The following is a 15,145-nucleotide window of genomic DNA, read 5'->3' on the forward strand; positions in this document are numbered from 1 at the left end:
ACTCACTGTTTGCATCAAATTGCTATTGATATTGAGAAAACAAGACCCGATATTAGTCAAATTATTAACAAAAATTTCTATGTTGATGATCTAATTCTGAGTGTGGAATCTGAGGAAAGGGCTTTAGATGTTGTTAGTCAATTGTCAAATATTCTGAATCAGTATGGTTTCCCACTCCGAAAATGGTCAAGCAATAAGGAAAATATACTAAAGGAAATTTCTCAAGATGATACAGAGATAGGCTACATGATATCCGAGGGAGATTGTAAGAAAACTTTAGGAATTTATTTTAATTCTACTTCAGATTTTTTAGAATATGTTGTTAAGACAAGTAATTCAAGAAAGGATCATTTAACGAAAAGAGTAATATTAGAGAGTTATTGCAAGCCACATTACGGCATTATTAAAGTAAATTTTATTAAAAGCAATGCTTAATTTCATCTATTTTAAGTTCAGGTTATCGCAGTGAAAAACGAACACCGTTTTTTTTAAACATGACCTAAAAAAAAACGAAATTATTAAAAATTACTTTTTTGAGATTTTTCACACTTATTTTAAGTTAGCTATTTGCAATTTACAACGAATTTGGGGGTCAATAGAAGGAGAGACTAGGACTAGGTGGTACGACTAGAAAAAAATATTACTGGTGATAGTGATAATGGAAAACATTTTGGAAGCAGTTATTTTGGGAGGTGGTGCTGAGGACGAAGTAGAATTTGTGATCTTAAATAATATATTAGTAGATCGGGATGATGTAGGAGAACCAGAAAATAGCACTTTCTATTTAGATAATTTTTCTGATCAAGAAATAAAGCTGAACTTCAGATTCAATAGGCATGATATTGAAATTTTAACAAACACCCTAAGATTACCACCAGAAATACAAACTGATACCAGACACAAAGTCAACAGTGAGTATAATTTTTTTAATTCACTTCTGTACTATTTTTTTTTTTAATTCAAGAATTAACTGCCCATGTATTATTTTAAGAAGACTGGCATACCCCAATCGACTGGCAGATATTTCTCAGATGTTCAAACTTTCGCCTCAATCACTCTCTCAAATTATAAATAAAACAGCTAGCTTAATAATTGAAAGTCATGGTTCATTGTTAGATGATCTAAATGTTTTAAATTGGTTAGATAGGAATAGACTTCAATATTATGCTCAGGTATGTTAACTCTGCATATAAATTTAGGAAGTTAGTGTTAAACAATGTTTTAGGCAATTCATAACAAAGGTGGCGCAATCCCCAACTGTTGGGGTTTTATCGATGGGACAGCTAGACAAATTTGCAGGCCTTCTGTCCAACAGGAAGAATATTATTCAGGCCATAAAAGAAACCACTGCATGTATCAGTCAGTACTTTGTCCTGATGGTCTGATTGTCAGTTTAAAAGGAGCTTATCCAGGTACTATAGTTCACTTGAAATAAGTACTACAAATCTTTCATTGTCTATTTTGCACTTAGGTAGACGACATGATGCTGGCATTTTTAGGGACTCCGGCTTATATGAACGCTTGGAATTAAAAGCTGTATTTGGAGATGAAAAGTATGTGCTTTATGGAGATCAAGCTTATGGAGTTATGGAATTATTATTGTCACCTTTCCCTGGGAGACCTGAAGCTCTGCTTCCCTACCAACAACAGTTTAACATGTCAATGAGAAATTTACGTGTAGCAGTAGAATGGGGTTTCCAAAAAGTTGTATGTGAATTTGCTTTTGTAGATTTTAAAAAAAATCAAAAATTGCTTCTTCAAGATATTGATAATTTATTTAAATTCGCAGTTTTTCTGACAAATTGCCACACTTCTATATATGGAAGTCAAACTAGCACATATTTTAATGTAGAACCTCCGAGTTTAGAGGAGTATTTAGGTTGAAAAAACCTTTGAACTTTGTAAATAAAATTGTATAATAGTTATACAACAAGTGACAAAAAAAATTTAAAATCTTTATTAACAAATAAAAGTATAAAAGTACAAATTAATTGTGCATTAATGTATTACAGCTCGTTACATTTATGGCATGTCAATGAAGATTTGTTTTGTTACAACCCCTCTATCATCTTTTGCTGAGCTTCAATTAACTTATTTTTGGTTTTCATTTCAGACAAATCCATTGATAGTCTCTCATTTTCGAATCCTAATCTTTGGAGCTTTTCTTGCTTCTCTATTTCAAATTTCTGCTCGTCAAATTTTAATCTGGCTTCATCTAGCGCCAATTTTCGCTTTTCTAATTTTAATTTTTTTTCTTCAAGGTCTATCTCCTTTAGCCGAATTTCTCGTTCTCTCTCCTGTTTCTCATTTAGGTATGATAATGCATCTTTCTTTAATATTCGGCTTTTGTTAGTTTTTTTTCTAACTGGAACTAATGCAATATGTGGGTTATAATACTTCATATACAATATCCAATACAAGTGTATAGTTACACATCATCCGAATTTATTATTTGGCTTTTTTGTAAGTTTTGTGGCCTAGTGAGAAATCCAGGTTACAATACTGAGTTAGATAAGTGACCCAAGTAACTTGTAAAAAAGCCTATATTGATTGGTGGAATTGCAAATGTTAAATTCTAATGATGTGCACCCATACTTGTACTACATATCATATTATCAAACAGTTACCTAATATTTTTCTTTTTTCAAGTTGAATTTTATTTTTGTCAACTCTCAGGTCTTGTTGTGACGCCATTTGCTTTTCTCCAGTAGTTTCTGCATAATTTTCAACCAGTTTGCTGCCTATTCCTACAGATTCACTCTGCTGAGAACCTACAATTCTATTATATTAAAATATATCAAGTACTGAGTCAGTTTTTTTTCTAACCGTCCAAATTTAGACTGTGATAATCATGGTCTATGATAGTGGATTGTATAACAGTTTCACTTTCAAAAGGAGGTCCTGTAAAAACCAATTGATCCTTTAAAACATAAAAGTTTACAATGACGCATATCTTTATAGATGAAGTGTTACCTCAAATGATGATCATCTTATATGAGTATAAGCTGTAGAGTCATAACATAAATTCATATTTATATTCAAACTGTCTTTGCATTAAGCAAAATAAGTAAATAAAATAAAAAGTACTAATTTTCAGTTGCAATAGTGCCAATTATCAACTAGGTTTGTCATTTGCTGAAACACCTACATATGAGCCTACATAATATATACCTGTCTCAGAAGTATCGTGAAGTGTGGATAAATTGTACATTGGTAATTCAGACTCTTCTACAAAATCAAATTGACCCTGATTTTCATAATTTTTAAGAGCAATTGTTTCTCTTGTACTCCTTCCTGCATCCGAATCACTTTTTCTTTGGTTGTGGCTTTATGCCTTTTTTTTATAACCAAATCAGCCTCCATTGAAATTATTTCTTGCAATAGGGTATCTTTTTCTGAGTAAGGTTCTTCACAACCAGATCTGTAAAAATATTATTTTGTTACCCAGGTATATAAAGTGCTAACACAAATTAACCTACTTTACTCTTTCTTTCTGTTCTTTCGCCTTCCACATTTCAATTAGCCACTGCAGATGTTGTTTTAAGGTTTTTATGACAAACTTTTTGGAGGTAAGCCTCTCCATATTAATTTGTACAATTTCCCACCTTTCAGGATGCAACATTGGTATCTGTTGAACTACTTCCCGGAGAAATATTACGTCGTCTTCGTGTGTAAATCTCAAGCGTCGTTGCTTCTGTCTCTCCATAATCTTATTATTTATTCACCTCACATCCAAAAGTATCAAAAAAATCCGATTTATTGAAAAAATAAACAAACCTCATAACCTCAAAAATTGCGCTAAAATTATTTGCCGATCTGCCACCAGTACTGTTCTCGAGTCCGAGTTTACCCGACGATCGTATAAAAGTCAAATAAAGGTCAACTTAAAAACAACTTAAATAAAGGCGAGCAGTATTCTAATAAAGTAGCCTATATTAATATCATTAAATGCGCATGCTCAGATGTCAAAATAAAGGAATACTTTATTAAAGTCATTTAGTTTGTGCGTTGCGATATCTTTCTAATGTCTTTTATTTCTCAGATTTTCGATCCTCTTGGATTGGTAGGCCCAATAATCGTTAGAGCTAAAATTTTCTTACAAAAATTGTGGGAAATGGGGCTAAGTTGGGATGAAACTATCCCAATGGAGCTGTTCACTAATTGGACGCAGTTTTACTTGCAATTAGACGCACTAAATGAAATAAAAATTCCAAGACAAATTTTAATTAGTAATCCAACAAAAATATCAATACATGGTTTCTGCGATGCCAGTGACCTCGCATATGGTTGTGCCTTGTACTTGAGATCAGAGAATAGTCTCGGTGAACTTTGTGTTCGTCTTATTTGTGCTAAGTCTCGAGTTGCACCGATAAAGAAACTAAGTATTCCACGGCTAGAGTTAAGTGGAGCTTTGTTGTTATCGAAGCTAGTTCATAGGGTTGTTAATGCCTTGGATGTTAATGTAGATCAGGTATATCTGTGGACTGACTCCACGATTGTATTATCTTGGTTAGCTGAGCAACCAAGTAACTGGAAAGTCTTTATAGTTTAAACCGAGTGGCCGAAATTCAAGCTATTACTAAACATTACCAGTGGGGTCATGTAATTTCACAAGAAAATCCTGCTGATGTAATATCCAGAGGGGTCCAACCGAGTCAATTAAAAACACTAGATATATGGTGGCAAGGGCCCAGTTGGCTATCAACTGATCAGGTCAATTGGCCACAAAACCATATATTAGACAGAGATCTAGTTCCCGAGAGGAAAGAATTAAAATTAGTTTGTGCAAGTGTCATTGAAGATTTCGATTTGTTTAATAAGTTTTCTAATTTATTTAAATTACAGAAGGTAGTAGCATTTTGTCTGAGATTTTTTAATAATTTAAAACTAAACAGGGTGATAGATTGGTTGGTGATCTTTCAGTCGAGGAATTAGATAAATCTCTATTAGTATTGGTATGCATTATGCAGAGGCAAGTTTTTAGGGAAGAATTAGCAACCCTAGAATTATCCAAACCATTGTCAAAGCATTGTTCTATAAGTTCATTGGATCCATTTTTGGATAAAAATGGAATAATACGAGTAGGTGGTAGACTACGCAATGCAAATATGACTTATTCAGAGCGATTTCCTATTATTTTGGGTCAAAAACATATACTAACCAAACTAATTATACTGGATTATCACCACACACCACAAACAGCTACATGCAGGCTCACAAGCATTATTAGCTTCGCTGCGAACAAAATATTGGATAGTTAACGGTAGAAGCGCTGTTCGAAGTGTACTTTGCAAATGCATGACTTGTTTTAGGGTGAGTCCTCAGGTTCTGAGTCAAAAAATGGGTAATTTGCCCAAGGAATATCCGGTGTTGATTTAGCTGGGCCATATAACTTAAAGGACGGAAAACTTTGAAATAGGGCAATTGTTAAGGGATATATGTGCTTGTTCATTTGCTTCACTACTAAGGCTACACATATTGAACTTGTAGGTGATTTAAGTTCAAACTCGTTCTTGAATGCATTAAAAAGATTTGTATCTCGGCGTGGTCTATGCTCTCGATTATACTCAGACAATGCAACCAATTTCGCAGGAGCCAATAATGAGCTTCAGAAGATTTCGCATTTTTTATCCAACTTAAACAACAACAATGACTTTAGAAATTTTTGTCTTAAGTTTAGCATTGATTGGAAATATATCCCTCCGCGATCACCTCATCATGGGGGATTGTGGGAATCGGCCATAAGGTCCGCTAAATATCATCTTTCCAGAATACTGAATAATAATACATTGACTTTTGAGGACATGCTCACTTTGCTGGCACAAGTTGAGTCTGTGTTAAATTCTCGCCCACTATACCCTTTGTCCAATGACCCAAAAGATCTCCTAGCTCTTACCCCCGGTCACTTCCTTATTGGGGACTCTCTAAATGCCATTCTACAAAAAGATGTTACCGACATACCTTCAAATCGACTTCAGCAGTATCAGCTACTACAGAAAATGTTCCAACTATTTTGGTTCCGATGGTCATCCGAATACTTGTCCCTCTTGCAACAGCGCTATAAGTGGAAGCAGCCAATCGGGAACATCCAAGAAGGAACATTAGTGGTTATAAAGGAAGATGGTGCAGCTCCCCTCAACTGGAGGTTAGGTCGTGTAGTGGCAGTTCACCCTTGTCCGGACAATTTAATTCGCGTAGTGAGTGTCCAAACTGTGAGTGGTATTTTAAAGCGTGCCGTTCAAAAGGTTTGTCCACTACCAATAGACACTTTGCCAGAGCACAATATGAGTCGGTCAGATGAAACCAACTCATGAACCTAAGTTTAAGCGCAACTCATCACTAGTTTAAGTGTTCTCTCATGTTTATTTTTTCTTCGTTTGAAGACCTATTGTTAATATAGAATTTATGTAGTTGTTGAAAGATAAATCTTTTAAGGCCGGCGGTTATGTTAACGATTCAAAAACGCGCGCGAAGCTCAAAGTGTCCGTCCCTCCGCGATGAAAATGGAACCGACCTCTCGCACGGGAATGAACGTGAAGAAGTGCGTGCACATGCTTTGTCTTTTGTCTGCCGTCGGCCATTAAGCAGTAAACATTACATTAGCGTGGCTAATTTAGTAAATACAGTCCATTTTTTTAGTCAGTTTAGAAGCTTGTTTTATTTTACCACAACAAGAGAACATAACAGCATCTAATGCATTTTCACATACCTTTTTCATCAAATTTAATATTTATTCCCAAGAAATTCTTTAGTTTTCCCATATCTTGCATCTCAAACTTGTTCTGTAATTTTACTTTTAAATCATTTATCTCTCTTTTGTTATCACTGACAATTATTATATCATCAACATATAGCAAATAGATGTTTGATTCACTAAGTTTCTTTAGATAAAGACATGGATCACTATTAGACTATAAATTATTCACTTCTGATGAAACAATCAAACTTTTTGTTCCAGCAAAAAGGTGCCTGCTTAAGACCATATAGAGCCTTCTTTAATCTGCAAACTTCCCCTGCATTTTGGAATCCTTCAGGTATCGACAGGTATATTTCCTCTTCAATTTCGCCGTGCAAAAATGCAGACTTTACATCAAGTTGCTCTATGTGATAATGCTTAAAATTTGAAACAGCAAGCAAAAACCTTAAAGTTGTTAATCTTGCAACTGGTGCATAAAGCGGGATTCATAGTCTGATTTCAGTAAGAAATAAGCAATAACAGTAAGAGATAAGCAATAAAGTTAGAAGTAAGAAACCGGTTGACATTCATAGTACGGTAGAAATACATTTTAAATTTAATTTATCATAACCTAGTTATATGATTTATATTTTGAAAAGTGGTGCATACTGTCTTACAAAACACGGTGGTTTACTTAACAATACAAAAATCCAACAAGCCTGCAATGGATAATGAAGAGGATACAGTTATTATTGCTGGTGCAGGAATACTTTTGTGCTATTTGATTTTATTAAAACAGAGTGGTCGAAAAAAACGGGCATTTAAGACAAGATTGATAAATCGACAAAGAAAAACCAAAGGATTTTACAAAACTTACTTTCTGCCCATGAAATCAAATGATGCTAAACAATTTTTCAAATATACTAGATTATCTGTGGAATCTTTTAACAAATTACTGCTAATGGTCACACCATTCCTAAAAAAAAAAGTCGTTGCCAGATGGTATAGGTCCCGAGGAAAGATTGGCTATGACCCTGCAGTAAGTCAAGTTTTTTATTTTCCGTATAGACCTTTAAAAATACATGTAATTTTGTTCTTAGTTACTTCTCCCAGGGCTCTACAATGCAAACAATAGCGTGGGCTTATCATGTCGGACACTCAACTGTACACTATGCAGTTAAAGAAACTGCCATTGCAATTTGGGAGGCATTATCCAAGTCTTATTTAAAGCCACCCTCATCTGAAAAGGAATGGATTAAGATATCTAGTGCCTTTCATGAACTCTGGAATTTTCCTCATTGTATTGGTGCCTTAGACGGCAAACATATAAATATTCAAGCCCCACCTAGAAGTGGCAGCATTTTCTTCAACTACAAAAAGACCTTCAGTATTATATTAATGGCAAGCTGTGATGCTACATACAATTTCACCTTGGTGGATATAGGTGCTTATGGAAGTGAAAGTGATGGAGGAGTATTTGCTAAATCAGTATTTGGTAGAATGTTAGATGGTAATCAAATGGCTGTTCCAAAACCCAGACCTTTATCTAATAGTGCACTAATACACCCTTTTACTTTCGTTGCCGATGAAGCATTCCCTCTTAAAAGTTATATTTTAAGACCATACCCAGGACGAAATTTAGATACACCAAAAAGAATTTTCAAGTATCGCCTTTCTCGAGCAAGGAGAGTTATTGAGAACACTTTTGGTATTTTAGTAAGTAGATGGAGATTACTTAGAAACTCCGTTAATGCAGATGTAGATAATATTGATAGCTTTGTTAAAGCTATTGTATGTCTACACAATTTTGCTAATAAAGAATCACAATCAAATAAAGAAAATGCATATTGTCCACTAGGATTTGCTGATGGTGATGGAAATCTAGGTAGTTGGAGAGATGAAATTGAGCCCTTGCAGTCAGTGGGTAGATTATGTGCTAATAGGTTTTCTCATTCATTAACCGACATGCGGGATAAATTAAAACAATATTTTATCTCTCCAATTGGCAAAGTAGCCTGGCAAGAAAATATTTTTAATATCACAAAATAAAATCAGGGTTAAAATTATGATCACAGTTTAAAGAATACATATGTATTCTTTATGATATTATGATTATTACAATAGGCTCGTATTCAAGTTTATTATATTACCATCTTCAAAATTTCATACAAATGTTTTAATTTTTTAAATATTTCACATTATTTGCATATAAAATGCAGGGAAAAAAATATGTATTTAAAAAATACATCTAAAATAAATTAATGAACAGATTCTAAATAAAAACAAATCTTAACTTTTACTAACTACAAATATACAGGGTGTCCCGTGACTCAACAGACAAAGGTATACCAAGACAAAGGGTTCTAAAGAGTTATTCTGCGCCTATACGGTTCATTTATTGGAAAAACGCTTTAGATAAAAGTTGTAGAGCACATTTTCGGCTATTAACTCGTAATTTTTTCAATACCGTAGATTTGACCATTAAGACGAAAAACGGCTCTAAAATTCGGAAATTTTAAATCTCGCGCCAAGGCGGTCGCTAAGGAAAGTTTATATCCGGCTGTGCTACCAACCTTTCAAAATCATAACAAATCGCTGTCAGTCATTCTGTAATCAAAACATTCAAAATAAGTTTATTTAGTAATAATTTTGAGTTACTATCCACATAATGCGAAGAAAATACAAATAAATCGTGATAAAAATACTTTATCAGTAGCCACAGCCCAAAAATCTGGTAAGTTGCGTTTATAACCTCATTCAATGTCTCTACTCAACTTATTTACTTTGTAGCAAAATTCTTTAAGAAAACACTGGTTTTGCTTGCAAATATTTAATGAGGATGGCCGAATCACCTATCTCAAGCCTCTTCATAACATTACCAAACGATTTAAAGTGATAAAAACAGTGGACAATGAAGCCAGATCTTTGAAGATAAGTTTCCTACTGTACAGGGACAACAACAAAGGGGCCAAATACTTCATTCCAAAGTGGTGTGATTTAGCTTCAATGTGCTTAACTTCATGGACTATCATCAGCGAGGGTCTTCATCAGTGTTGCAACTAAAACTTAAAATGATTCAGTGTTGATATCTGACTTAAATCTCAAAATTTGATGGGACTGTGAAATGTGATTAATCTTAAACTGGGGCTATAAAACCTCTGAGAAACCCCTTCTAGGAACAGAATATGGACTTACACAGTCAAATTATCAGTCAGGTGACAACAGTTTTTGTATATGGGTAGGTATTGTCAAAAAACCAACTTTTCAATTGAGCTATCTACATGAGCTGTTCTATTCTAGGTTTAGGTACTAACATTATAATTGTGTTCTTTTTTCCACACACTCAATTGTTCCAAATAAAACTTTGTACACTGAATGTTTGTATTAATTATTTATTCACAGTTCAAGGTACGGTAGGTAAGGTAGTATACATTTTCTTCAAGTGAAAAGCTTAGGTACAATAGGTGGCAAAGAAAACTGGTCTTACCACATAAACAGTGATTGTTCCACAGAAAGCAAAACCAGTGTTTTCTTAAAGAATTTTGCTACAAAGTAAATAAGTTGAGTAGAGACATTGAATGAGGTTATAAACGCAACTTACCAGATTTTTGGGCTGTGGCTACTGATAAAGTATTTTTATCACGATTTATTTGTATTTTCTTTGCAATATGTGGGTATTAACTCAAAATTATTACTTAATAAACTTGTTTTGAATGTTTTGATTACAGAATGACTGACAGCGATTTGTTATGATTTTGAAAGGTTGGTAGCACGGCCGGATATAAACTTTCCTTAACGACCGCTTGGCGCGAGATTCAAAATTTCCGAATTTTAGATATGTTTTTCGTCTTAATGGTCAAATCTACGGTATTGAAAAAATTACAAGTTGATAGCCGAAAATGTGCTCTACAACTTTTATTTAAAGCGTTTTTCCATTAAATGAACCGTACAGGCGCAAAAAAATCAAAACCATTTTCCCATGTTAATCTCCTATGTCCAGGGTGCTCTTGGACACCTGGTATTTAGTATATCATATATCTTATGAGTATAATAATATAAAATAACTACGCCTAACCTAATGATAAATCTTGTTCACCTGAAAGTTTAACATATATTTTATTAATGTATTGCATTAAATAATCCATTTAAAAATATCAATTTGAAATCAATTTCGATTTCTTATTTATGGCTGCTCTGAACGCGATGAAATTAATTTAAGGAGCTTTTCAATCTTTGGTTCCCATGTCGGAACCAATCCATCATATACGTTTCAATCTCTTCCGTGCCTGACTTGAATACGTGCTGTACGGCTTCTGTGAAGTAGATACATAATAAATGTAAAACATAATACATTTATACGAAAAAAAATTGCCTTTTAATATCCGAACAAATTCAGAGTCTTTTACTCTGAAATTATTTTTTTTGCCTGTCCAAGAACACTGAACCGCCAATTCATTGGTAAAAATTGTCGCTAATCCTCTTCTAGTGAAATCGGCTGCGTTTTTTCTCGATACTTGCAGGAACTTATGCATCTGAAATGTTTACAAGTGATAACATACTGCCACAAACTTTCCTTGTAAATTCGATGTTACCTACCATTTGCTTTTTATTCTCTTCCGTTTTTATTATCTCATTTTCTGCTTCTAAAAGGAGAGTTATTGAATATACAGGTAGTTTTATTGGCAGCGACAACTCCATTATGTTATTTTCTGAAACCTGCTTATTCGAAATTTCTAATGCGTTTAAACGCATTAATACGAATTTTAATGTGTTCTCAATGCTAATTAATTTGTCCATAATTTGAGTGTTGGAAACTTCTACATCTATGACTCCTATATTTTGGTTAACTTGTGAAGTTCCTAAAAAAACATTGAGGTTAAAAATAACCATTATTATAAATCCGTTTGGGTTTGTCTTTACAATACATTGTGAAATAAATACTATATAGACAGTTTCATAACTAAGCTGTTAATAATTAGATAAAATGTCTTATTTTCTATTGAGTTTTCATTCATTTTCTTATCTGAAATGTTAATTATAATAGATTTAGTCTTACTCCATACATGATATGTATAAAACTAGAAATTTCAATAAACAAAGCTTACAAAAAGTTACATATTACCTACAGTGGAATCAGTCACTTGTATTATTTTGCTTGACGAACAAGTTTCTCCACATGGCTGGTCTTCGGCAATATTTTGGCTGTAGATAACAATCAACGGCGGGGTATTCTCATTTCTGTCAGATTTATGGTAACTTATTTGTTCTGGGACAACAGTTATTTCTTGATCACTGCTTTCTGGTGCTAATAAAAAAAGATACTTTAAAACAAAATTGCATGAGTATGAAAATACTTAACGCACATTCATTAAAGGAAGGTGGAAGAGAATAAACATTTTTTGGTTTTCGTTTCCTTCTTCCTGGTAATTCTGGTTCTGACTCAGAATCTCGAACGGCTACTAATTCTTGATCTCGTGCTGCTTCATATGTAGTTAAACATTTAAAAATACATTTAATTAAAATTAATTTGTGTAGCTAAGAAAACTCCTAGCATAATAAGATTTAGAGTTAACTTTTTGACATAGTGTGACTAAGAAGTCATATTTCATTATTTTAAACCAAATATATTCACCAAAATAGTCAAATATAAAAAATCTGGTATTTATAGTAGGCACCTATTATAATATACATATCTAATATTGACTTTATGCTTTATAATGAATATCCTTCTAATGCCCTACCCAACTAGTACCTACACTATAATAAAACAGTCATTCTTTATAAGATGCAACTCATTAAAATATGTGAATACTTCAAGTTTTTTGTGTTCGGCCAGTAAGCTAAAATATTGTTAATGAGCCATTCCTGGGGAATAACGCTGATAGATCCTTCTCCAAATCGCACTACTGCAAACTAAAATATTTTTGTTTAGTACCTGTAGCATATTGAAGAGTAAATATAATTTAAGTTTACTTTTATTGTAATCATAAAACTATTTTTTGGTATAGTAGTAAGAATACACTAAATTCAGATAAATAAGAGTTAGTAGTTAAAAGTGGCAATTACCTGCAATAAGTTTTAGACACGACGATTTGTTGCTTGACAGTAATATAAGCATAAGCAGAGCACAATAAAAGATATGAACAATCAGCAGAAAAAGATGCAATGACAAAGCCAGAACAGAAAATAGCCTTACTAAAGATGCAAAATAAAATTTTAAAGCTGGGTTTATACAGCGCACAATGCATAACTTAATGCATAACATTGCACAAGAAATCACAAGCGTTTCTTTTTGGTGTTTATACAGTCACACAACATATAATTTTTAACCAATGAAAAGAGTTTATGACAACACGTGATAAATGTCATTGCAATGTGAAATGTTATTTTTCTGTCACTTGCCATTTGTCAATCATGTCAAGCACAGATAAGGACGATAAGGCAAAAAAGGTGTGCTTGCTGTTGTAAAGTTGGATAAGGGGAAAAAAACATTTTTAATAACAACAATATATTAGAATTCTCCATATTTAGAAAGCCAACACAAACCGACCATGCCATCCCTGACGATTCCAACCACCACTCACAACACAAGATGGCAGCGTTCAGGTGTTATTATTCCATGCTATTTCCTGCATAGAACAACCTTCTGATAAATAACTGAAAAACAGAACTGGCAATACTACACATTTTTATTTTTAATTGAGAATATACTTACTGCAGAGTGAGGGCAGAAGACCTTGTTTTGGGCTAATTGGATTTTTTGTCTTGTCTTTCTGCCGGAATGGCCCCACAAGAGCTAATAACTTATGGAACAGTTCTGGAGTCATATGCGTATATTTGAAAAACTGCTCTGTATCATGTTTTTCTGCAAACTATTTTTTCAAAAACACTATGTTCGGTCGCGTTTTAAACCTCCGTATTCTCCTTTTCTTGACATCTAAGCTTAATGCTGTAGTTGCAGCACCCATCAAGAGTAGATGCCCCAATTGTTGCCAAGGTTCCATCTGCAATTGTTTAATAAATTCTTGATGTAAAGAGAAACTAATTAGCTCTAGAATTTTTACCACTAAACTCTGTTTTTTCCGTAGACACTTCAACTGTTTTTATTGCACTAAATGACCAAAAAATCACAAATACAAAATCAACAACAAACCACAATTCTTGAACAATCCAAATCCACAATTCATAAACAAAACAATAACACAATACAATAACGGACGGCGGATGTCAAAATATGACATTACAAAATTTTGCGCATGCGTACAGTTGTTTTCGCATAAGAATTGCATAGAAAGTTAAAAATTATGAACTTTCTATGCGGTATTGTGCAAGTGTTGTGCGCTGTATAAACGACAGTAGGCATTACTGTAAAGCCAACTTTCTATGTTATGCATTAAGTTATGCATTGTGCGCTGTATAAACCCAGCTTAAGATATAAAAGTGGTAGGCATAATTTCAAATATGTTTTTATTGAGTAACATACCAGGTGTCCAAGAGCACCCTGGACATAGGAGATTAACATGGGAAAACGGTTTTGATTTTTTTGCGCCTGTACGGTTGATTTGATTGAAAAATCGTATTAATGAAAGTTGTAGTACCTATCACGGACTAATTTTGTTGTTGCCTAAACTTGAGCCCTTTCGTCGTAAAACACGAACAAAATTGAGAAAATTTAAACTTTTACCTGCACTGTATAAGCAGTTGCCGAGCAACTGTATCAGCAACAATGACCTGTTTATCCGTTGCTCGACAACCGCTTCTACAGTGCAGGCTAAAAGTTTATATTTTCTCAATTTTGTTCGTGTTTTACGACGAAAGGGCTCAAGTTAGAGATCTGAAAAAAATACAGAAAACTAGTCCGTGATAGGTACTACAACTTTCATTGTGTTGTGTTGTGTTGTGTTTGATTTTTCAATCAAATCAACCGTACAGGTGCAAAAAAATCAAAACCGTTTTCCCATGTTAATCTCCTATGTCGAGGGTGCTCTTGGACACCTGGTATTTGGAAGTAATGAAATGTGCCCAATTAGGAAAATAATACTTATTTTTCTGCCCTACAGTCATGACGTCATGACAGTTTGGTCTAATTTTGACTGAAATAAGACATAAAATGGACTGCCTTTATGAAGAGCGGTGTCAGAAGGAGACAATTTTATTTCGAGATACTCACTACACAGTGATGGGTTGTCAAGGATTAAATCATTAAAAATTATGCAATTGTCAAGCTTGCATAAACTTTCATAGGCTGCTTGAACTTGAGTATTGTCGTGACTCGATAAAAGTATAATACACATATAATTTAACCACTCAATAACGTTTTGAAGTTTTGTTGTTAACATTATACATTTTGCAAACAGGTTTTTAAAAACTTTTTCTAAAGTCATTATTTACATTTTTTTTTAATCTCTGGAAACCATTTTCATAAAATGAACACAGCAGAGATGTAATAAAACAAATGATGAACTTACT

General features: G+C 33.6%; 2 protein-coding genes and 1 long non-coding RNA gene across 3 annotated transcripts; 1 reads left to right on the plus strand and 2 right to left on the minus strand.

The window, feature by feature from the left end:
- Positions 1 to 1,934: 1,934 nt before the first annotated feature.
- LOC145737131 (uncharacterized) lies at positions 1,935 to 4,460 on the minus strand. Its single transcript, XM_081991722.1, has 5 exons — positions 3,480 to 4,460; positions 3,172 to 3,421; positions 2,827 to 2,901; positions 2,628 to 2,771; positions 1,935 to 2,371 (listed from the first exon to the last, which is right to left on the minus strand). The coding sequence occupies exons 2-5, from the start codon at positions 3,209 to 3,211 to the stop codon at positions 2,052 to 2,054; spliced, it is 579 nt and encodes a 192-aa protein (XP_081847848.1). The 5' UTR covers positions 3,212 to 3,421; positions 3,480 to 4,460; the 3' UTR covers positions 1,935 to 2,051.
- A 1,344-nt stretch (positions 4,461 to 5,804) lies between these two features.
- On the plus strand, positions 5,805 to 6,314 carry LOC145737319 (uncharacterized). Its single transcript, XM_081991954.1, has one exon. It carries the CDS (start codon positions 5,805 to 5,807, stop codon positions 6,312 to 6,314), a length of 510 nt encoding a protein of 169 aa, XP_081848080.1.
- Positions 6,315 to 12,515: 6,201 nt separating this feature from the next.
- LOC145737119 (uncharacterized) lies at positions 12,516 to 13,919 on the minus strand. The gene is made up of 3 exons (XR_014180243.1): positions 13,741 to 13,919; positions 13,392 to 13,680; positions 12,516 to 13,333 (listed from the first exon to the last, which is right to left on the minus strand). It is a non-coding gene; the product is annotated as an uncharacterized LOC145737119 (long non-coding RNA).
- Between the last annotated feature and the right edge of the window lie 1,226 nt (positions 13,920 to 15,145).

This window comes from Ips typographus, linkage group LG13 (genome assembly GCF_016097725.1).
Source record: "Ips typographus isolate SLU linkage group LG13, UJ_Ityp_2.0, whole genome shotgun sequence".
NCBI lineage: Eukaryota > Metazoa > Arthropoda > Insecta > Coleoptera > Curculionidae > Ips > Ips typographus.